The sequence below is a fragment of the Lactuca virosa genome, chromosome 8, assembly GCF_052849685.1.
Source record: "Lactuca virosa cultivar CGN04683 chromosome 8, Lactuca_virosa_CGN04683_v6, whole genome shotgun sequence".
Lineage (NCBI taxonomy): Eukaryota > Viridiplantae > Streptophyta > Magnoliopsida > Asterales > Asteraceae > Lactuca > Lactuca virosa.
This window is the reverse complement of record NC_136433.1, coordinates 134,192,253-134,215,816: the sequence shown is the minus strand read 5'-3', so window position 1 is coordinate 134,215,816 and position 23,564 is coordinate 134,192,253. Positions and strand designations below refer to the sequence as shown.

The 23,564-nt window shown below is 36.8% G+C and overlaps 1 protein-coding gene across 1 annotated transcript; it reads right to left on the bottom strand.

The window, feature by feature from the left end:
• Positions 1–1,919: 1,919 nt before the first annotated feature.
• Positions 1,920–17,038, bottom strand: LOC145130866 (uncharacterized). Its single transcript, XM_079065622.1, has 9 exons — positions 16,959–17,038; positions 15,149–15,566; positions 14,991–15,067; positions 4,059–4,078; positions 3,497–3,850; positions 3,279–3,383; positions 2,716–3,137; positions 2,650–2,667; positions 1,920–2,543 (listed from the first exon to the last, which is right to left on the bottom strand). Exons 1-9 carry the CDS (start codon positions 17,036–17,038, stop codon positions 1,920–1,922), a joined length of 2,118 nt encoding a protein of 705 aa, XP_078921748.1.
• Between the last annotated feature and the right edge of the window lie 6,526 nt (positions 17,039–23,564).

Here is a 23,564-nt window from a genome sequence, read left to right as displayed (position 1 = left end):
GGTTCATCATTTTTTATTGCAGTTCCTAAATTTGTTGAACACTCCCAAAAAAATATGTGTAGTCAAAATAAGATAGCATGGTGTTAATATTGAGTTTAACAATAACTTTGTAAGAAACAACTGGTATTGATATTGACATTAACGAAATCACTGCAAGTGTATCATGAGCACATGTGTAATGTCATACCTGGACAGCGGTTGACATAATCCCTTAATTGGTTTTTAGATATGAAGTTGAATCAATTTCGAGGGATAGTGTCGATATCTGCAGTACGGGTGATAGATGAAGCCATCCCAACATTGATGTACACTAGGTTGTCAACCCATCTTTGATAGTCATCTGATTCTGGACACACATACTTAGCAACTAGGTTGTCAACCCATCTTTGATAGTCATCTGATTCTGGACACACATACTTAGCAACTGTATAATAGTTCGGAGCAGTTAGCACTAACTGTATGAACCCTTGATATTTTCTCTGTCCTAGTATCTGGATTGAGTTTCCCTGCAATGTGATGAAATAATATGAGGAAGGTTGGTATTTGTACATGTTTGACAATTCATGGTACAAGTAGTTTCACACTTACGTGTTCGTCTACAGCTAAAAACCATGTTTCATAAGAATGGTGATGTGGAGTCCATGAGCGCAAAATCCGAATGTTTAACGACTTTCCTAGAGATCCATATTCCAAGACAAAAGTTCTTGTGAAATCTTCAGCCATGTCTCTAATATTCATAGTAAAACAAGAAATAAGTGTATGAAAGATTGGTGATTATATAATATGTTTTCAATATTCAGTTAGGTATTGTAAGAAAATGTGCTAGAAAACACTGAGGTAACCATGGGAAGTAGTATTATTGAGTTATATACTGAACATCATTTACTATTTACTCTAATTAACAAATCTTTGAAAACTACATTCTTTGTTGTGTCTTGTGAGACATCAGCATCTCTGTTAGCCAGAATTTTTATTGAGTCTGGAGATGTGGCGCGAGATAAGGCAACATATAGTTGACCATGTGTAAATACTGGTTGAGGGAGGTAAACACCAATTTTTTTTTTGTAAGGATTGGCCTTGAGTTTTGTTGATTGTCATGGCATAACAAACTTTTATCGGGTATTGTTTCTGAATAAAATTGAAGTGTAAGTCACAGTTTCTATGAATGAATTTTATACGGGGAATGTAAACTCTTTTCCTAATTGATGTGCATGTGATAATTGTTGCCTCTATTACTGTTGGTAGCAACTGTGAGACCATCAGGCGCGTACCATTGCATAATCCTTCCCTTTGGTTAATATTCCTTATTAACATAATAGGGGTGTTAATTCTAAGTAATGATCTATGCGGAGGCGTGCTAGGAAAGTTTAGTTCATTCAAATATTCTGGTGGGTAGAAGGTTTCTAGTTCTGCTGACTCGTTACCGTTTGCTTCTATCATGTCAACATTTATGTAAATTGGTTTATCTCTAGGAGCAGATTGAAGGATCAGTTCGTTATTTTGTGTGTGGTCTTATTTTTAGGACACATAATTGCTCTAAGTGATAGCTCATCTGTGGATGGATTAGCAAGGATACCATCTCCGTACACAAATTGTATAAGACTTTGTAAGGCGCCTTCTCCAGTGGGAATAGTAAGCGAATTTGGTATTTGAATCCATTTGTTGTCCCTTCTATCAGTTGCATCCGGAAGCCTTAAAATACCGTCCCCAATATCAAGCAACCACGATGAGAATGAGTACGATGAGAAGTCTGATGTGGAACGACTTTCAACATTTGTTAACCTCATGTTAAGCTATAGTTTGTGAATTTGGAAGCATGGCCACAAATAAGAGTTCACCAAACTAAAGGGAACAATTTCAGTTTTGCTGCTTTTTGGAAGAAATGGAAGCGTTTAACGAAAGTCACCACCCAATAAAAGTTATATCCCACCAAAAACTTGTGCATCATGCTCAAGAATATCTTTTAGAGAACGGTCAATACATTCAAAGCAACGTCTACCGCTTATTGGAGCTTCATCCCATATAATAATTGATGTTTTTTTTTCTAACAAACAGGACAAAAGGGTTCTCTTCTTGATGTCACATGTTGACTTTTCCGAAAGGTCGATCGGTATACTAAAACACGAATGGGCAGTCCTCCCTGAAGGCAGAAGCAAAGATGCGATACCTGACGCAGCAACTGCAAGCGCTATCTTTCCAATAGATTTGAAATAAGTTAACAACGTCTTCCATAGGAATGTTTTCCCAGTTCCCCTATGTCCATAAACAAAAAGGAGACCTTGTTTACCACTCTTTTGTGCTGAGACAACAATGTTGTAAATGCAAAGGTGATCAGAATTCAGCTGAGAAACCATTAAATCATGTTGATTTTTTAGTAACTCTCTGTCATAAAATGTCTCTTCTAACAGAAGACAATTATCTAAATGATCCATTACCTCTTTTGATGGTAGGGATAAACGGAAATCAGTAACTGATTTTGATGGAGTGAATGACTGAAGTATCTTTTCAAAGCTCAAACAACAGTTGTTGTTGTAGATGTGCATCTGTCAGACATAATTTTGTGTTGGAAGCATCTATGTTCAGGTTATAAGCTAAATCTTTACTCATTTTGCGCCAACCTGCTTCCTATAATGACATAGGATCGCTAACCTCACAGTAAAGTAATAACTAACAAAAAAGAGAACGTAGTTGAGAAGAAGTTCCCCATTCAGATACCTCAATGAATGCAGTCATCCATTCCTTATCTTCACCAATTACTCCTAAGGCAAGGCATGCAGCTCGAAAGTTAGGGTAGACAACACCAGAAATAGTGCGTACATCAGAAAAACTTTGACAACCCTTTTGGTGACATAGTAACAATCGTAGATAAAACAGTTCACCAGCAAAAGGGTGAATATACGCCAAACGGCCAATTGACTTTGACATAGTCGAATGTCTTTGTAACGACGCCTTCGTATTCTTGTCCCACCAGTATTCAGAGGGATATTCTGCATAAGTCAAATCTGAACCATTGGCATCCCATTTATTGTTCTCAAACCAACCCAAAAGTAAGGATGTTCCAAATGATGGATTACTTATTACATCCCGTAGCTGACTGTGTTCTTTGAAGTATGCAGTTTGCATATTTTGTAAATGAACTGGCAAAATGACAACAGGTGGGTGTCGTTCATGAATTTGGAAATTAAGAATCTGCCACGCAACTTCATGAGGACATATATATATATATATATATATATATATATATATATATATATATATATATATATATATATATATACCATCTAGAAAGCTCTGAATCTCATTGACAGCAACGGGAGGTGTGGACGTGCTGCACTCATCTGCTTGTTTTCCCTTCGAAATTGTAAACTTTACTCGATCGACACCTATAGAAATATATTTAAATAGGTATTTGATCATCATGTTCTAACCGCAGTATTCAACATTGATATATGCATTGAAACAATTGGACAATCTCTTGTTGTACGGAACAACATACCCATATCAACTTGGATACCACTTTGAAGTGTTTGACATTGAGAAGGACTTCTCTTATAGTGCGCATAATCGTCTTTATGAAATATGGTTGCATCATTAAAAGGATTTGGATACTTCTTGCTATACTTCTTGTGTTTCATACATGGAGCATCCTCATTTAATATACCCCATGGACCATGTATCATGCACATTGTAACCGTTTGATTTAGTAACGGTTCAGCTAATGGATCAGGAACCTCAGCACTTAGGAACTTGTTTACATCAGACCCGTCAAATATCTTATCGGCATCACTCACCCATTCTAACGTATGACGATGAGGCAAGCCCCTTTTATGAAACTCAATAGTATACAAATCTGCAACAAATATGAACATATTGTAAAAAAACAAATACAAAATAAACTAAATTTTGCAGAAGAAATAATGAAAGCCAAAACACTTACAGACTGAGACATCTCCAAATGTTTTATATTCCTTTATAAACTTAATAAATGCTTTCACTTTTATGTGGAAAACTTGGGAAATAACATCAACTCTACTGTTGAAATCAAGCTAATTATGTACTTCCATATATCGCCTGATCTCTGGCCAGTTAACATTACATGTAAAAGTAATGAAATATTGTGGATTCCAGTGAACTCTACAAATCGATAACGTATCCTAGTAGTGACTATACATGTACCTCGGGCCACCAGTAAATGATGGGGGTAAAATAACACGTTTTCCCACAAAGCGAATTTGGGTATCCCCCTTAGAAAGTTGTACCGCCCGTAAGATAGGGCTAGCTAATTAAAGAATAAATGAGATAATTATTAGTCGCAACGATAATTAGATATTATAAAAAAAGACTATTTAGGGTAAATAATCTAAATGAAAGTCGTAGTAGTCGTTAAACCGAGAGCGTATATATAGAGAACACCCCAATCTGACTTTGTAAGAGGAAATTAGGATATTTAGAAGTTTCAGCGGAGCAGTATACGGCTCAGAAACCGAAGTAGAAATCGGTTGATTGTTAGAAAAATCAATCTAAACGAGGGTCAAAGATCTCGTCCATATGGTTTCGTCGATATAAAGACAGTCGAGAACGGATATCATATGAGGAAGTTATGAATTTTTAACAGACTTTAACAGTCCAAGTCTGTTAAAAATATAGCTTTAAAAGTAAATTCAAAATTTTCCGACGAAGTCTAAACGAAAGTTGTAGATCTCGTCGATAGCTTTCCGGGGATATAAACAACGTCGAAAACGGAGCTCGTATGAAGAAGATACGATTTTCTGAAGTTTTCCGAGAAGCGTCAAACGCAGGTGGGTTGCACGACGCACACCTTCTAGAAGGTAGGGCGTGTACCACCATATTTGCGACACGTGGCAAAAAAAATGGGAGGAGAGACGTCTCAGGTATGTGTAGCACGTACACTAGGCGCGTCATGATCTTGCCTCCCAACTGTCCTGCCTGGCTGATCCTTACTTGATAGATCTTGATGTAAACATTGGGATTAATGAGGATCTAGACTATTCTTAGTCTACATGATCATTAGACTAAAACTCTTTAGTAATTATACTTAGGTCACGTCAAGGAATATCTGAGGTGTTAGACGAATGATTAGGATGCTAAATGATTAATAGACAGCTTGCAATAGTATTTAGGACCATCATGTATTTTACGCTATAACTTATGTATATGTATTAATTATGAGATACTTAGGGTTTTAACATTTTGGAAACAAACATTTGTAATCAAAATGATATTTTGTATTGGGATTTTCCGCAAATATAAATAAATGATTTTTAAATCGTAAAGAAAAGTTTTAATTGGTTCTGAAAGTTAGAGGATGTCACAGTTGCTATCAGAGAATTAGTTTAAGCGAACTAGGAATTTGTAGGATTTGTAGACTTAAACTTAGAAGTTAAGTAATGATGGTGAGGAGTGCGTCTAGGATAGTTTAGGTTGTATACAGGAGTAGACACAAATACTAGGATATTTTAGGGTATAAGCCTTAAATAATATTAAGTGCTAAATAAGGAAATTATATATATAGCATAACGTAGGTTAAATACCTTATTTGCTATAACATGTACTAACTTACTTTAGGATAATTTTGATGGGTTTTAGGTAAAACAAATAAACTAGAAAACAATTCCTAAGTTCACATGCAACCTACTTTAGATCTATGTTTTAACTATTGAACATATAACTTTGAATTGCAAAACAAGAACCCTAGAGGAGGAGGCTATTTTCGAAAATAACTAATTAGGGTTTAAGAGTTACATACCTTTCAATTGTTATAGTAAACAATTGATAATCCTCTTGAACTTGATCTTCTTGGAAGCCTAGCACCACAAATGTAATGCCTCTAATGGAATCACACCCAAGAACTAGCAAGAAGGAAACTAGAAGGAGAGAGAGAGAGAGAGAGAGTAGGGTATGCAATTTCGGCCCTAGGGTTTCACCAAAGTAAGAGTGGCCAATTTTGGGAGCCAGGATGCTCCTTATATAGCTGAGGGATCTAGGGTTTAGGGAAAACCCTAATACTCCTTTGCTTGGGGCCTAAGCTTATCCAAAGGCCTTATCCAAGCCCCTTGGACGAAATCATTAGGGTTTCCCCTATGAATTTCGTCCACCTCCTTCCAAGGAGGTTCTGGAGCCTTCCACTCAACTATTTGATAATTGCAAACTAGTCCCTGCACTTTATAATTAATACTTTTAACCCCAAAATTAATTCTGATTAATTTATGGCTAACTATTATTTAAACATAATGATTTCTAATTAATATATTAATCTTTTAACATATTAATAAATCATTTATATTAATTTATTAATCTTATAATAAATTAATATCTCTCCTTTCATAATTTCCTTGTCCAGTTGCTAGGTTTGAGGGCAACCCAAAAGGGCTGTGCTGCTATCAATTCAAGTACATACCAATTATAGTTATGGGCTTAGACACCTAATCCAACAGTCTCCCACTTGGATAAGTCTGTAACTATAATTACTAGTATGACTTCTAAATTTGACCAGCAAATTGTAGCTTCCAAAAGCCATTGCTGAACTCTGACCCAGTCAGTTACATGTCCTAAGATAAGTGATCATATAATCATTCGTTCTGCAAGATATCCCCAGACATAAGACATGGAATGTAATCAATCTCTTTGTCCAAAATCTATGTTTTCCGATTTCTGATTTGTGATGATATAGGACTTCTAATTGAACACATCAATTTAGTCCTGGTTGTGCCCAACACATAAGTCAACACCAAATCATCGAGGGGCCCACATATATCGTTTTTCCGGTTAGGGAAAAAGGAACGAATAAACGTTGACTCATATGCTTGTATCTTTTACTCATTAAACCATACATGACAATACGTTTTATAACACCAAGTTACTGATGCGTTTTCGTATCACCAATGTATAACCGAATTTGCAAATTACAACTCATATATCTTCGTTTCAAAATTATAAGATATTATCGTCTCAGTATTACTCGTGATGAATTCCATGAAGTAATACTCTGAGCGAGGGTTTATCCAATACTCAAATCTCAATTTCTGAGTACTCATGAATCATTGCAACAATTCTATTGCTATGTCTTTCCTTAGACAATCTGCAATCCAATTCATGACAGTCTTGATTCACTACTTACTTCCAAAAGTACGAGCGACTGTGGAGTTCGAATAATCATATTATTCAGGAAGTAAAACATGCAAAATATGAAACACAATAATAAACAATTGACAAAAGGCAGTAACCAAACTTATAAATAATACTTTATTATTTAATCACCAAAAGTCAATTACATTTACTTTGTTACAAGTTTCAGAACAAAACTAATCTAACTACTAAAACTAATATCATCTCTCAGTCCAATGCTCCGAGCATGCTGAATATGCTTAACCCTACTCAGACCCTTTATGAGCGGGTCTGCTGGGTTGTCTTCAGATGATACCCTCTTCACAACAAGATGTCCTTCTTCTACTCTATGTCTTATGAAATGGTACTTTCTGTCGATATGTCTGGTTTTACCATGATCTCTGGGTTCCTTAGTTAAGGCAACCGCTCCCTCATTATCGCAAAACAGTTCCATGGGCTCCTGGATGGTTGGAACAACTTCGAGATCTCCGATGAAGTTCCTCAACCAAGCTGTTTCTTTCGACGCTTCACTCGCTGCTATGTACTCTGATTCACAAGTAGAATCAGCCATTGTATCTTGCTTGGAACTTTTCCAAGTAACTGCTCCTCCATTCAGTAAAAATACCCAGCCTGATTGAGAACGGAAGTTATCTCTATCCGTTTGAAAGTTGGCATCACTGTAACCATCTACTCTCAAAGCATCATTGCCACCAAGCACAAGGACCCAGTCCTTTGTCCTTCGCAAATACTTGAGTATATTCTTAACCGCTATCCAATGAGCTCTACCCGGGTTTCCCTGATAACGATTGACCATGCTCAAAGCAAATGCTACATCAGGACGAGTACATTTCATAGCATACATGATCGATCCGACATCAGAAGCATAAGGTACACGACTCATGTCAGCTATTTCCTCATCTGTACTCGGGCATTGAGTCTTACTCAATTTGGTATTCTTTGGATAGGTAGCTCTCCCTTCTTGGAATTTTCCATACTAAACCTCTTTAGTACCTTATCCAAGTATGTGCTCTGACTAAGTCCAATTAGTCTCTTCTTTCTGTCTCTCAATATTCTAATCCCAAGAATATAGGCAGCTTCTCCAAGGTCTTTCATGGCAAAACACTTTCCAAGCCAAGACTTAACATCTTTCAAGGTTGGAACGTTGTTACCAATGAGTAATATGTCATCAACATATAACACCAGAAAAGTTACTATACTCCCACTAGCCTTGATATACACACAAAACTGATCTTCACTTCTAGAGAAACCAAACTCTTTGACTTTCTCATGGAAGCAAAGATTCCAGCTGCGAGATGGTTGTTTCAATCCATAAATGGATTTATCAAGCTTGCACACTCTATTAGGAAACTTTGCATCAACAAAACCCTCTGGCTGATTCATGTAAACATCCTCAGCCAACTTCCCGTTAAGGAAGGCAGTCTTGACATCCATCTACCAGATTTCATAGTCATGAAAGGCAGCTATGGCGAGCAATATCCTAATAGATTTAATCCTAATCCATATCCCTTCTAGATTTCGAAATCAAGGGTATATGATAATTTCCTTATTTTCTCAATTATTCAATTAGGCAACAATTATCCAAAACAAGAAACCCTAAAAATGTCATGCATATTTCGAAAATCAAGGGAGGAGGCTAGGGTTTTTCAAAACCCTAACCCTAATTTCGATTAGGGTTCATGGAGGCTAGGGTTTTTCGAAAACCCTTCAAGCCAAAGACCCTAAAAACGAAAACTTGGCCATTTAGGGTTTAATAGCTATAAACCCTAATTTGCAATTCAACTATTATAGCAATTCAATTTAAAACAAAACAATGGCTCTGATACCACTGATGGGTTTTAGGTAAAACAAATAAACTAGAAAACAATTCCTAAGTTCACATGCAACCTACTTTAGATCTATGTTTTAACTATTGAACATATAACTTTGAATTACAAAACAAGAACCGTAGAGGAGGAGGCTATTTTCGAAAATAACTAATTAGGGTTTAAGAGTTACATACCTTTCAATTGTTATAGTAAACAATTGATAATCCTCTTGAACTTGATCTTCTTGGAAGCCTAGCACCACAAATGTAATGCCTCTAATGGAATCACACCCAAGAACTAGCAAGAAGGAAACTAGAAGGAGAGAGAGAGAGAGAGAGAGAGAGAGAGAGAGAGAGAGAGAGAGAGAGAGTAGGGTATGCAATTTCGGCCCTAGGGTTTCACCAAAGTAAGAGTGGCCAATTTTGGGAGCCAGGATGCTCCTTATATAGCTGAGGGATCTAGGGTTTATGGAAAACCCTAATACTCCTTTGCTTGGGGCCTAAGCTTATCCAAAGGCCTTATCTAAGCCCCTTGGACGAAATCATTAGGGTTTCCCCTATGAATTTCGTCCACCTCCTTCCAAGGAGGTTCTGGAGCCTTCCACTCAACTATTTGATAATTGTAAACTAGTCCCTGCACTTTATAATTAATACTTTTAACCCCAAAATTAATTTTGATTAATTTCTGGCTAACTATTATTTAAACATAATGATTTCTAATTAATATATTAATCTTTTAACATATTAATAAATCATTTATATTAATTTATTAATCTTATAATAAATTAATATCTCTCCTTTCATAATTTCCTTGTCCAGTTGCTAGGTTTGAGGGCAACCCAAAAGGACTGTGCTGCTATCAATTCAAGTACATACCAATTATAGTTATGGGCTTAGACACCTAATCCAACAAATTTGCCTAAATTGCTTTTATGTTCCAAATGAATTGTAGTATATCATGCCTTAGATTGCCTTCTAGGTTGGTATTATTAGATTTAAGGTATGTTGCCGACCTAGTATTAGGAAATTTTATGTGTTTAGATTTCTAAAAGTTTAATTACGGTTTAGAACTGACACGGAACTTTTCGGAGTAATAAGGAGGATTTCACGTCTAAATCTTCTCTATCTATATTCTTTTCTCGGTATATTGAACGCCTTCTCGGGTATATATAACTTCGTGACTATCACAAGGAGCGGTAGATTTGTCGCAAACGAAGGAGGTCCAACACCTCAGAACGTCGGAATGGGAGTTTCTCAAATCTCGATGAATGAAGCTCAGACTATGATGCAAGAAATGCTCGATCATCAATGACGTGAGTTTATGGAGCTCTTAGCTCATGAACTAGCTAATTCTAGGGAAGGAGTGCCAGTAATCAATGAGTCGGTAGTTGTTGAACAAGTCAACAACGGGCCAGTTCCCATGCATACAGTCCAAGAAGGAAATAATGATGACTTGGAAAGTTATCAGGGGCCAGAGCAACCAGAGGTCTAAGTAAATGATGAGCCTAGGGGCTATTGCAAGTATAAGGATTTCATGACTTGCAAGCCATCATCATTTAATGGGAAGGAAGATCCGTAGGAGTCAAGGATTGGATATCAGAGATGGAGTCAACTTTCATAACGTGTGGATGCACGGGCAAGCTACACACCGCCTACGTTGTGAAGAAGTTCAAGGGCACAACACTTCGTTGGTGGAACACGTTGGGGAAGATTTTGTGCCCCAATAAGCCGTTACAGCTGACTTGGGATGAATTCTTGACCCATTCCAAGAGGAAGTTCTTTTCGGCTGAGAAGATGCTGGAATTTGAGAATCAATTCCTGGCTTTGACAAAATGAAGCATGTCAGTGGATGAGTACACCAACTCCTTCATTGATAAAATGGAATTCTCCCTACGACTCGTCCCAGAAGAACTGACCAAGATTAATCGGTATTCCAAGGGGCTACCCTGGGAGTACACTGTGCCAGTAAAGCAGGCACCTACCTTCGAAGCCGCCTTATGGGCTGCAAAGTCTGTCGAATGAATGATGAAGAAGAGAGATACCGACATAACTGATGTCAGTGAGAAGATAAAGGTTGAGGGAAGTAACAACAACAACAACAAGAAGAAGAATAAGAAGTAAAGCAACGAGTCTGGGAGCAACCACGAAGGAAAGTGGTGTGACTAATGCAAGAAGAGGCATTTTGGCGACTGTGTCGTCTGCTATAAATGCAAAAAGCCGGGGTATATCTCTACAAACTGCCCAATGAGAGAAAAAGCTTTCTTCACATGCAAAGAAGAAGGGCACGTAAAGGCGGAATTCCTGAACACTGAAAGGCCAAGGATCCTACCAGTAAAGCCCAAGGGTAGAAACTACTAAATGATCCTTGAAGAATCAGATACCATGGCAGGGAATCAAGAATAGGGAGTTGTTGGCCCGAAGATCGATATATGTGTAGTCGTCCTATATAGATAGTAGTAGGATGTAAAGCACGATATAAGGAACGTATTGTATGAACAAATGTTGTAATCATTTCGAAAGTTATAAAATTTCTAGTTATGTTACATCGCTGTGTAGCATTAAGAAATTATGATTTTAACATAATGCGTTGGTTAAGAATAAATTCTGGTATAGTGTACCTTGTAAAGAAGGACACTACACGAGAAAGAAATTATACCAATGGTTGGAGAGTAAAATTTCGGTTCAGGATACGCATGAAGGATAACGTAGTAGAGTTTAGGAAATTTGTTGTATATGATTACTTGGACACATCTATATGTGTTAAATTGCTTTTGTGGTATTTAGGAAATAGTGACCTGGGAAAACTACGAGACAACTTTTGGGATGAGTATAGGTAGGTGTGGAAGGTAGTATGGGCCCGAACTACCGGAAGCACACGACTCGTACTTGGATCAGGAGGAGTCACAAGGTTACTAATGCACTAGTAGTTGGATTCGTTCTTGTTCATTTCCATCATTACCTTTGTTTCGGTGATGATTTCTATTCCGACCCAAGTAGTCAAAGCGAATTGAGTCCGAATTTAGTCAAAAGATCAAAGGAAAAGATTAATCGGAGCAATCAATAGAAGTATCGGGATCACCGCTAAAATCAAGCATCATATAGCTAGAAGTGTTGCATGCTAGAATGTGATTGTATCACAATAGAATATGAAGGAAGGTATCCCTCATGTTAAGAGTCTAGCTCAAAGAATCCTGAGTCTAACCGTTGTATCATCGATGAGAGGTCATTAAGGATATGACCCATCGGTCGGTTACAATAGTCAAAGCAAAGCCCTTAATTTAGGTTAAGAAGCAGAAAGATCTTCCACTGGAAATCAAATTTAGAAAGAAGAATAGATGCAACACCGTCAGCGGTCAAGAAGTCTAAGAGTTAGAAACTAAACAGAAAAGACATAAGAGTTACGATTACCACCTAGGATAGAAAGGTAATGTGCGGAGCCATTATACAAGCCCTGTTTTGTTTATGATTCTGGGACGTAATCATCCTAAGGGGGAGATAATTGTAATGCCCGTAAGATAGGGCTAGATGATTAAAGAATAAATGAGATAATTATTAATCGCAACGATAATTAAATATTATTAAAAAAGGATTATTTAGGGTAAATAATCTAAACGAAATTCGTAGTAGTCGTTAAACCGAGAGCGTATATATAGAGAACGCCCCAATCTGACTTCGTAAGAGGAAGTTAGGATTTTTAGAAGTTTCAGCGTAGCAGTATACGGCTCAGAAACCGAAGTAGAAATCGGTTGATTGTTAGAAAAAGCAATCTAAACGAGGGTTGAAGATCTCTCCCATATGGTTTCGGCGATATAAAGAGATTCGAGAACGGATATCATATGAGGAAGTTATGAATTTTTAACGGACTTTAGCAGTCTAAGCCTATTAAAAATATAGGTTTAAAAATAAAGTCAAAATTTGCTAAAGAAGTCTAAACGAAAGTTGTAGATCTCGTCGAGAGCTCTCCGGGGATATTAAGAACGTAAAAAATGGAGCTCGTATGAAGAAGATACGATTTCTGAAGTTTTTTGAGAAGCGTCACGCGCAGGTGCGTTGCACGACGCGCACCTTCTAGAAGTTGGGGCGTGTACCACCATATTTGCAACACGTGGCAGAAAATAGGAGGAGCGACGTCTCAAGTGTGCGCGACGCGCACACTAGGCGCGACACGTAGTTGTGCTATAAATACATTTCGGCTCCTCATTTTCTTCCTCACTCCCCATCCTCATCTCTCTCGAAACTCTCTCGATTTTAGCCCATTTCCCTTAGTTTTAGCCTTCGAAGAAGACCTGCGATCCCTGAAGAAGCAGTAGCTAGCGAGTAGAAGCTCTGCCAGTTCAATTTACTAACTTTTGTCACGAATAACCTCTGTAAGTTAAGCTACACTCTAGTCTTTTATGTGTAACTTATATTTATAGCCATAAGTCGTTATTATGAACCTATAAATAAGATTTATCAGTAATTCCATGTCGTTATACTGATTGATCTACTTACGGGAGAGGTTTCTAGAATGGTCATGTTGGCTTGGTTGTTGGATTTCAGAAAAAACTATTATGCCGAAATGATCCTGACTCCCAACTGTTCTGCCTGGCTGATCCTTACTTGATAGATCATGATGTAGACATTGGGATTAGTGAGGATCTAAACTATTCTTAGTCTCTAAGATCATTAGACTAAAACTCTGTAGTAATTATACTTAAGTCATGTCAAGGAATATCTGAAAATGTTAGACGAAGCTCTAGCAAGATCTCCAGACACCTATTTTATCAGGTGAGTGCATAGTACCTTTCATGAACATGATTTAATACAAGTATTAATTAAAATATTAAATATCTGATGGAAGTCGTATGTGAATTATGTGCTTATTTCCTGGATTATATGTTAGGATATATATTGTGCTATGTGCAAACCAGATATTGTTCTATTTGATGTTAGGATTAAATATAGAACATCATATAATAGTAGTAAAGGTAGCTTTGTTGAGAAGATGAAGGAATAATAGTACCTAGTGCTCTGTAGGGAATATAAATACACTAGATATAGGTTAATGCCACCCAAGAATAAAGTGGGTATTAAAAGTTGGTTATAGGCACTGTGATCTAGTCTAGGGATAAACTTAGACTTATGTAAGATACCCAGCTCAATTAAGTTTGATATTAGGTAGTCTCAGTATGAGAATGTGCGTAACCTAGGAACGGAGAGTAAAGTTTTGTTCCATGACACTATCAGGTGTTGATGTACAGTAGCTCCGTACGGGATGACCATAAATAGTGGGTCTCGATCAGTCAACTGTTAGCGGTATTTGTGGTCACCCCACAGAGTAGGTGACAACATTTGATCATTCTAGACGGTCTTGTGAATTACATTTCTAATGTAAGCTCATGACTCACAGACGTAGATGAATTGGAAAACCATATTCATCAAATACTATGACTGCCTATAAGCCCTTATGACTTACAACGGCAAGGAAGCCCCTAGCTTTGTAGTCAATGATTCATCAAGCGATATAAACTTCTCTCTGATAATCACTATTCAGGATCTGTGATGATCGATAGAAATGGATAGTCTAAGATCTGTGAGGATCAGTAGGAATGAATATGTAGGAATGGTTATTCTATGGTAACGGTTGGTTTACAGGTTTGATAATTATGGAATATTATCATCTCAATATCATGAGATTGAAATCCCTATGTATCTCACCAGGTTTCCCCAACCTGACCCACCCAGTTCATATGCATCACATGTATCAAGACTTAAGCCAATGGAACTTGATTAGGATGCTGAATTATTAGGAGACAACCTGCAATAGTATTCAGGACCATCAGGACTTTACGTTGTAACTTATGTATTTGTATTCATTATGACATCCTTAGGGTTTTAACATTTTGGAAACAAACATTTGTAATCAAAATGATCTTTTGTATTGGGATTTTCCGCAAATATAAATAAACGATGTTTAAAGCCTAAAGAAAAGTTTTGATTGGTTCTAAAAATTAGAGGATGTCACAAAAGTGCATCATAAATTCCACAAACATAGTCTCACCTTAGTTGTTCCTGATGGTTAAGAACATAATCAAGACGACTTTGTTCAAGGCAAGTGTAAGCATCAACCAAATATTGCTGAAATAATCTACATGAATTAAGTATTAGAGAATAGATACCATTATATGCATGAATTTGATAACTATAATACATATATACAGTTATACTTTTAGCAGTAGCACCCTTTTTGTTTGACAGTTTCAAACGCGGAGACCACCCATCCTCACCAAAAGGAAAAAACAATGGATATTGCAATGACATGTAACTGGCATGAAGTTTGCTAACTCGCTGAGGACGGCCAGATTTGGAGTGTACAACAATATCATACATATTACTTATAGTGTCATCTCCATAAATAATGCAACCAAGAGTCCCCGACAGACGCGATCCATATCTTCGGTCAGGAACATTATTAAATAGGCAAACCGTATATGAATCCACTTCCATTACAGTAGCAAATTTTTTTGCATTCTTGAAGGTCTGAACATACTCATTGTGAACTGTTAATGTCTTCATTAAAATGGCAACAATTCTCTCATCAAGAGGTGACTTCTTTGGCTTGTCAAAAGCATTCAACCTATTTGAAACGTAGTTATCAATATCAACTATGTATAACTGTAAAAATATGGGACCTTTATCATCTTGAGGACATAGAGAACCAATCCAATGACAAACCCAGATACCTTAAAAACATAAGGACCACGACCATCATTAATTTATTCATAAATAGTACCCCGAAATGATGTCATTGAAAACATATTATTATATGCTCTAATATTTTGGAGAAATGCAGGGTCGCCATATTAGCGAGGAAACAAAGTAGGAGTACGTAGTGGAAAAGGCAAACAACAACACCAGAATTACAAAAATGAGAGTAGCAACCATGATCAACATGTGACATCTTGACACATCTCTCTGCATACCAAAAGAATGCGCCACAAAAATCACAAATATAAGAACAATCTCCACAATCATCATAAGGAGGAAGAGGCTGGTCAACATCAGTGACACACAGACCTAAAAGGCGGCGAGATTTTCGTCATGTAGAAGATGTTGTTCCAATAGAGAATTCCCCAATTGCAAAGGCCCCAGTTTCAGATGCAAGACGCTAGTTGCCCCCGACGACCCATAAAGGATAACAACGAACAAAAAAACCGAAAAAATACATCCAATGCAGAACCCAAAAACAACACCCAGAAAGAAACACAACAACAGTTACGTAAGGAAGAGAAAGGAAAGAAAATCAACAATGTAAAAAGGAAAAACCTGGACAATCGTTAGCATGAGGGCAAAGAAGAAGACACATCAGTATGTGAAGAAAAGAGGGAAAAGTAATTTTACGAATAAGACCTAAACAAGGAATATATATATATATATATATATATATATATATATATATATATATATATATATATATATATATATATATATATATATATATTAAGGCTATGTGGCAGTAAACGGTATAAAGGAAGTGATGAGTATGCAAATCTAAAGCAGTGAAAGGTGAAGGCTATGAAACATCTAGGTTATAGAACCCAAAACAAACGTAAAAGGGAAGAATTTAAAAGAAGGCTCAGAAATGTCAAGGTAAAAGAAAAGTTAGGGTAAAGATGTCAACACCAAAAGGTTAATGTTGATAAAATTAGGCATGCTTTAATATTATATAGACAAAACTTCAAAAATGGTCCCTGTGGTTTAAAAAAATCTGAAGTTTGGTCCTTAATTTACAAAAACCTCATGGATCGTCCCTATGGTTTCAAAACTTTTAACATTTGGTCCTTCCGGCAAACTTCGTTACCATTTAGTCGTTAAGTCGGGGGCATTTTTGTCATTTCACTACACAGTGACCATTTATGAGATTTTTAATTACTTTTTTTAAAATAAATAAATAAATAATATTTAATATGCAAGGGGTCCCACCCCATCTCTCTCTTTCTCTCTCTCTCTCTCTCTCTCTCTCTCTTACCGGTGGGAGAAGCTCCATGGAGACTGGTTTTTCCAACCAAGAGGAGGCAGAAACCCTCCTCCTCTTCTCCTTTTTGCCATCGATTCCCTCACCAAAACACCCTCACCACATGTTATGATACTGCCGTTCCTCCCTCTCTTCACGTATCTACTACCGGAACATAAAAAAATCCAACGAGGAGGCTGTCGGAGCAGCCCCGCCACCTCCTACTGTCAACGTTCACAACCTTTGCTCCCTTGCATTTTTATCTCGTCGAACATCAACAACAACCAAACACCCTCTAATAGTTGTGTGTCACGATCTGCTTTGACATTCTATTCCTTCCCGTATTGCTGCCGATCGAACCATAAAAAGAAAGGAGAACGCCGGTGACAGCCTTCTGTCGGCGTCCCTCTTTGCTATCTGCTGAGAAATCCCACGAAAACCCCCAACCGCTGTCATGTGTTGTTCTTGTTTCTTCTTCCTCGTTCAGATGAGGATCGAAGACCTTTTCATTCACTGCCACTGTCGTCGGTAACGGCCTTCCGCCTCTGCGTCCCCTCCTTGAAATTTCCTAACCATCACAAAACCCCACTCCACCACCGGTGCCACCCAATCTGCTGCTCCATTTGTTTTTCTTCCCCCCCCCCCGATCTGAAGATGAGGAATCTTACTGTTTCTATCACTTTGGCCAGATCAGCCCCTCATCTTTAATAAAGGAGCAAAACAATATTTGTGTTTGTTCATGTGTTCATATAAATCTAAAACAATGGTGTAATTGTTAAGAGAGAGAGAGAGAGAGAGAGAGAGATGGGGTGGGACCCCTTACATATTAAATATTATTTATTTATTTATTTAAAAAAAAGTAATTGAAAACCTCATAAATGGTCCTTGTGTAGTGAAATGACAAAAATGCCCCTGACTTAACGACTAAATGGTAACGGAGTTAGCCGGAAGGACCAAATGTTAAAAGTTTTGAAACCACAGGGATGATCTGTGAGGTTTTTTATTAAATTAAGGACCAAACTTCAGATTTTGTGAAACCACAGGGACCATTTTTGAAGTTTTGTCTATTATATATAATATCTTTCTAGAAATTCTTTGAAACCTCAACAAACCAAAATATCATCAAAAATTATCCAAAAGAACCTTGAAACAAAAATTATCCAACAAACATGGACTCCCTTGAATCCTTATAAAAGGTTGTATGTAAGTCATAATTTTAAGGGAAAATGACTTATGAAGGTAACTAACTATTTCGATTGTCCATATATAGGTAATGTTCTTTTTTTTGTTCTCATTAATGAAACCAACTTGTTATTTATGTTCACATATAGGTAATATGACCGGCTATCACCTGTTACCCGTTTTACCCGATTGCATCAATTTAACTCAGTTAAAGCGAAATACGTGGATTCTTACGTGGCCATTGCTCCCCTTTCTCATTTAATTAGGGTTCGACAAGTTCAATTTCACCAAAATCACCTCCCGATTTTAGATTCGATTCATCAAATTGAAGATTAGAGTTTGGAGTTGAAGCTACGTGTTGAAGTCGACTGTAAGATGGCGTCCCAATCATCTACAGGTAAGTATTTAAATGTAGATGTTCCTTATAGTGGACTATTTGCCCCAAATCCGTTGAAATACTTAGACCCCGAAAAAATAACAGTGCGTGATGTCGATTTTGGAGGATTTACGTACAAAGAGTTTCTTTTGTGGCTTAGGAATTTAATCAATGGAAGTTGTGATAATGTGTACTACTGTAGTAGAAAGGAAACATTGGGTGAGGGTATTATAAGAATCGACAGTGATGCTGATTATTGGGAGTTTGTTGAAGCTACTTATACTCCTGAAGCTGAGCTGGATGTCTACATTGACCACCAAAATGATCCAATCCTTGATTGGGATGAAAATGAGGTGTTATCAGATGGTAATGGGTATGACTTGGATGACAACGAAGAAGAGGATGACAATGAAGAAGAGGATCACAAGGAAGAAGAGGATGGCAGTGATGAAGATGATAACTTGGATGATATTATGGCATATGAGCATGAAGTTGATGAAGAAGTCTATACCTTTAACAAAACTGTTGGTGACGATTTTTAAACAAACTTTCAGTTATTGGTAAGCTTAGTGATGATGATGAACCTAATGATGGAAAAGATGATAAGGTTGTATTCCCTGTCCATGATGAGAATCAAGAATGGGATAAGATGGTGCCAATTCTAGGTATGAAGTTTGCTAACCCAATGCAATTGAAGCTATGTCTAACCAATTATGCAGTGAAGAATGGGTATGCTTTGTGCAGGTTACTGGTGAAATGTTGTAAAGGTAAGAAGAACAAGAAGAATAAAGGTTGTCCCTTTAGGTTGTGGGCAACCTAGATGAGCAATGAAAGGTCATTCCAGATTAAATCTTTAATTGATAACCATAATTGCTCAAGAGTTTTCAAATTTGGGTCCATTGTTAGCTATAAATGGATAGGGAATCATTTCATGAATGAGATACTCCAGAAACCAAAGATGAGTGTGAGGAAATTGAAGGCTAAAGTTAGCAAGACATTTAATTTGATTGCAAGTGTGGGACAGTGCAGAAATTCTAGGAGGTATGCATTTAAGGATATAGAGGGTACTTTAAAGGAACACTATGCTAAAAATTGGAGCTATGGAGAAGAGCTAAGAAGGACTAACCCTAGATCAACAGTGAAGATGGATGTAGATGTCATGCCTGATGGAGCCATTTACTTCTCAAAGTTCTATGTATGTTTAAAGGGTGTGAAGGATGGATGGATTAAAGGTTGTAGAAGGGTAATTGGACTAGATGGCTGCTTCTTAAAAGGTGTTTGCAGAGGTCAGTTGCTTGATGTTGTAGGTAGGGATGCAAACAACCATATCTACCCTCTTGCTTGGGCTGTGGTTGCAGTGGAGAGTAAGGAAACATGGAAGTGGTTTGTTGACCTTCTCCTTGATGACATTGGAATTGGAAATGGACATGGGTTGACATTAATATCAAACCAACACAAAGTAATGATTTTATATGCTCTCTTTATTTAATACTTAATTTATATGAAGTTTATGTTTTGTTTGTAATGCTAACAGGGATTACTTGAGGCTGTCAAGGAAAGGGTGCCTGCAGCAGAGCATAGACAATGTGCCAGACACATATGTGCTAACTTCATGAAAAAATTCAAGGGTCAACAGTTCAGTAAACTTTTCTGGTATGTTGCTGCTTCTACTACCCAGGCTAAATTTGAGCAGCATATGAATGAAATCAAGAAGATAGAACCACTTGCCAATGATCATCTAATGGAGAAGGACCCTAAAACTTGGAGTAAAGCATTCTTTCAGACTGATAGGGCATGTGATGCATATGAAAATGGTGTATCTGAGAGTTTTAACTCAATCATTGGAGCTGCCAGGAAGAGACCTCTAATCACTATGTTAGAGGAAATTAGAATTTATGTGATGGAGAGACTTTGTAGACAAAAAAGTAAGGGAAGTGCTTGGGGAGACTTAAACATATGTCCTGCCATTAGACTGAAATTGTCCAAGATTAAGGAACTTCAAAGGTTAATGGTTGAATACCTTTTATATATATATATATATATATATATATATATATATATATATATATATATATATATATATATATGTGTGTGTGTGTGACATTCAATTGTGTATACTTACATTTAAGTGTGTGTGGACAGATTTTGGAGAGTTGTACCATCTGGTTATCAACAATTTGAAGTGAGACTTTTGTATGATGCATATGCTGTAGACCTTGGTAAGAAGACATGTGGATGTAGAGGTTGGCAATTAACTGGTTACCCTTACGTGCATGCATTTGCTGCCATTTCAAACGTCAATAGGGATCCAGAGGACTATGTATCACCATGGTTGACCACAACAATGTTTTGTAATGCCTACATGTACACCATTAAGCCACTAAATGGTAGTGATATGTGGCCTAATGTGGATTACATCAATACATTGCCTCCCAAAAAGAGAAGGATGCCAGGAAGACCATCAACAAAAAGGAAAATGGATCAGATTGAGAGTGAACTAAAGGGCAATAAGCATACAGTCTCAAAAAGGGGTATTGTTATGAGATGCAGCATATGTAGAGAAATAGGGCATAATAAAGCAAAATGTCCTCAAAAACCAATTGGGGAATCATCTAATCCAAAGCCAAATGTCAAAAAATAAAAAAGCCAAAAAAGAAGGTATTTCTCCTCCTTTACCTTTTGATTACAATATAACAGCTTCTAATGCTAACATTTGAATTATTTCATAACAGTTAAAGTGAAGGTTGAATTGGTTCAAGAAGTTGATGTGGAAAGTGATAGTGACAGTGAAGTTCAAAGGGAGCCTGATAGTGAGGTGGAGTCTTATGAAGTTGATTTTGAAGAGGGTAATCATACATATGAAGATGTAGACCAACCTGAGGTTGAAGCTGAAGTTGAAGGACATGATGAAGTTGGAGGGGTTGAAGAACATGTTGAAGTTGAAGCACATGTTGAAGCACTTATTGAAGTTGAAGTTGAAGAAGGTGAATACCAGGCTGCAGTTGTAGATCAAGTTGAAGTTGAAGTTCAAGGACAGGGTGAAGGTCAAGAAGGTGAAGAACTTGTTGTACTTCAAGATCCAGTTGGACAAGATGACCAAGGACAGGCTGCAGTTCAAGATCCAGTGGAAGAGGAGCATATGCAAGAAGTACCAGCATTTCAAGTTCTACAGGGAAAGAGAAGAAGGAAACCTTCAGAAAGAATCACAAAATTTCAGATAAGAAAAAAGTGGGAGGGGAAACAGGGGAGTAGTGGTGAAAATCCAATGGAATTGGAATAGAATTTGACACTTTGTTATTTTTTGGCATCATTGAATAGGAATCTTTTGTCTAGTAATATGTGTAACTTTTGGACTTGTGTCTAGTCATATGTGTAAGTTTTGGAATCTTGTGTGTACCTTTTGGCAGTAATGCATGTGTAACTGTGTTAAATTCCAATGTTTTGTAAACAATGTTTCCTGGGAATCCAATGTTTCCTGGGAATCCAATGTTTGATTATATTACATTCCCATGTTTGATTATATTACATTCCAATGTTTCATTGTATACCATTCCAATGTTTAATTATTTTTCATTCTAATACATGTTACAAAAACATCAGAAGCAAAAACATGTAACAAAAGTTCCATCCATTCATTACATACATAAGCATACACAAAAACAGGTGGACTACATCATTCTAATACCAATCAAGTTTCATTCATGAACTACATCATTCAACCCTAATACATCATCAACTACAATCAAATCAACATTTTCACATACAATACAAATAACAAAATCAGTGCCACTTTGTGAGTAAACAACTTCCACTTGACTTTGTCCAATTCTTGTCTATTAACAAAATTGGTGTTGTTTTCTTGTTAGATCTTCATCCTACATATGCTGATTTCATTCTCCAAAGTGCAAATTTTCAAGGTTAGATTACAGCTTTCTTCTGGTTTCCTAGTGTAAGGCTTTCTTCCATCTGTCCTCCCTTCATCCTCATCCAGCCATTGCCAGAATTTACAGCTTGGACTTTTTCCATTCTTGAAGAAAAATTAAAAAAAATGTTAAATTAAAGGATGAAGAAGAAGAAAGGGTATTCAACAAGATGATGAAAAAGAAGAAAGTTGCAACATATTCAACAATACTGATTACCATCGAGTTTTGACAAACTCTAAATTTTCTTCCAGGGTTGTCAGGGGTTCTTGAAGTCTTCACACGAGATGGTAAGTTGCAATCACATGGATGATCAGCTTGAAATTCATCTTGTCGTTTTGAAGAATAAAATGAGGAAGAAGAAGCCATCGTCGATCTAGGGTTCAAAATCAGGGGTGTAATCGTATGAATTCTTATACTGTAAACGAAGAGAATATATGCACAATGTCACGTAGGTGCAACGTATTCAAGTCATGTGCCACGTGGCTGCCACATAAGCAAAAACAGGTGATAGCCGGTCATATTACCTAAATGTGAACATAAGTAACAAGTTGGTTTCATTAATGAGAACAAAAAAAAAGAACATTACCTATATATGGACAATCGAAATAGTTAGTTACCTTCATAAGTCATTTTCCCTAATTTTAAGGCATGTGTAACAAATATCTTTGTAAAAAGTGAAATCGAGTCATATCTTACGGTGTATTTTATAAAACCAAAGGAAACACTATAAATATTTCAGATGTATAAATAAGAAATTAACCATAAAAACTATAAAGACTTACTTTTTAAAATGCACGACGAGATGAAAGATGCAAGGTTGAATAGCAGAAAATATAGTTGGAGCCGAGGAAGAAGAACATCAACGATAATAGGAAGTTGGAAGATCAAATATTATAATTGAAAAAACACAAAGAAATGCAGCGGGAGTTGAAGAAGCAGAACGCATACATTAGTTTTAAGTATAATACAAGAAAGATGATAATATCATATTACTAATGGTTGTTTTAGCCATGATGATGATAATTTTTAGATTGTGTATTGTAATATTTATTTGGTTTATGAAAATACATGTGATGGCTTTGCTATATATATAGTTGATTATTGAAAAGTTTACAATCTTCATAAATAATAGCAGGACAT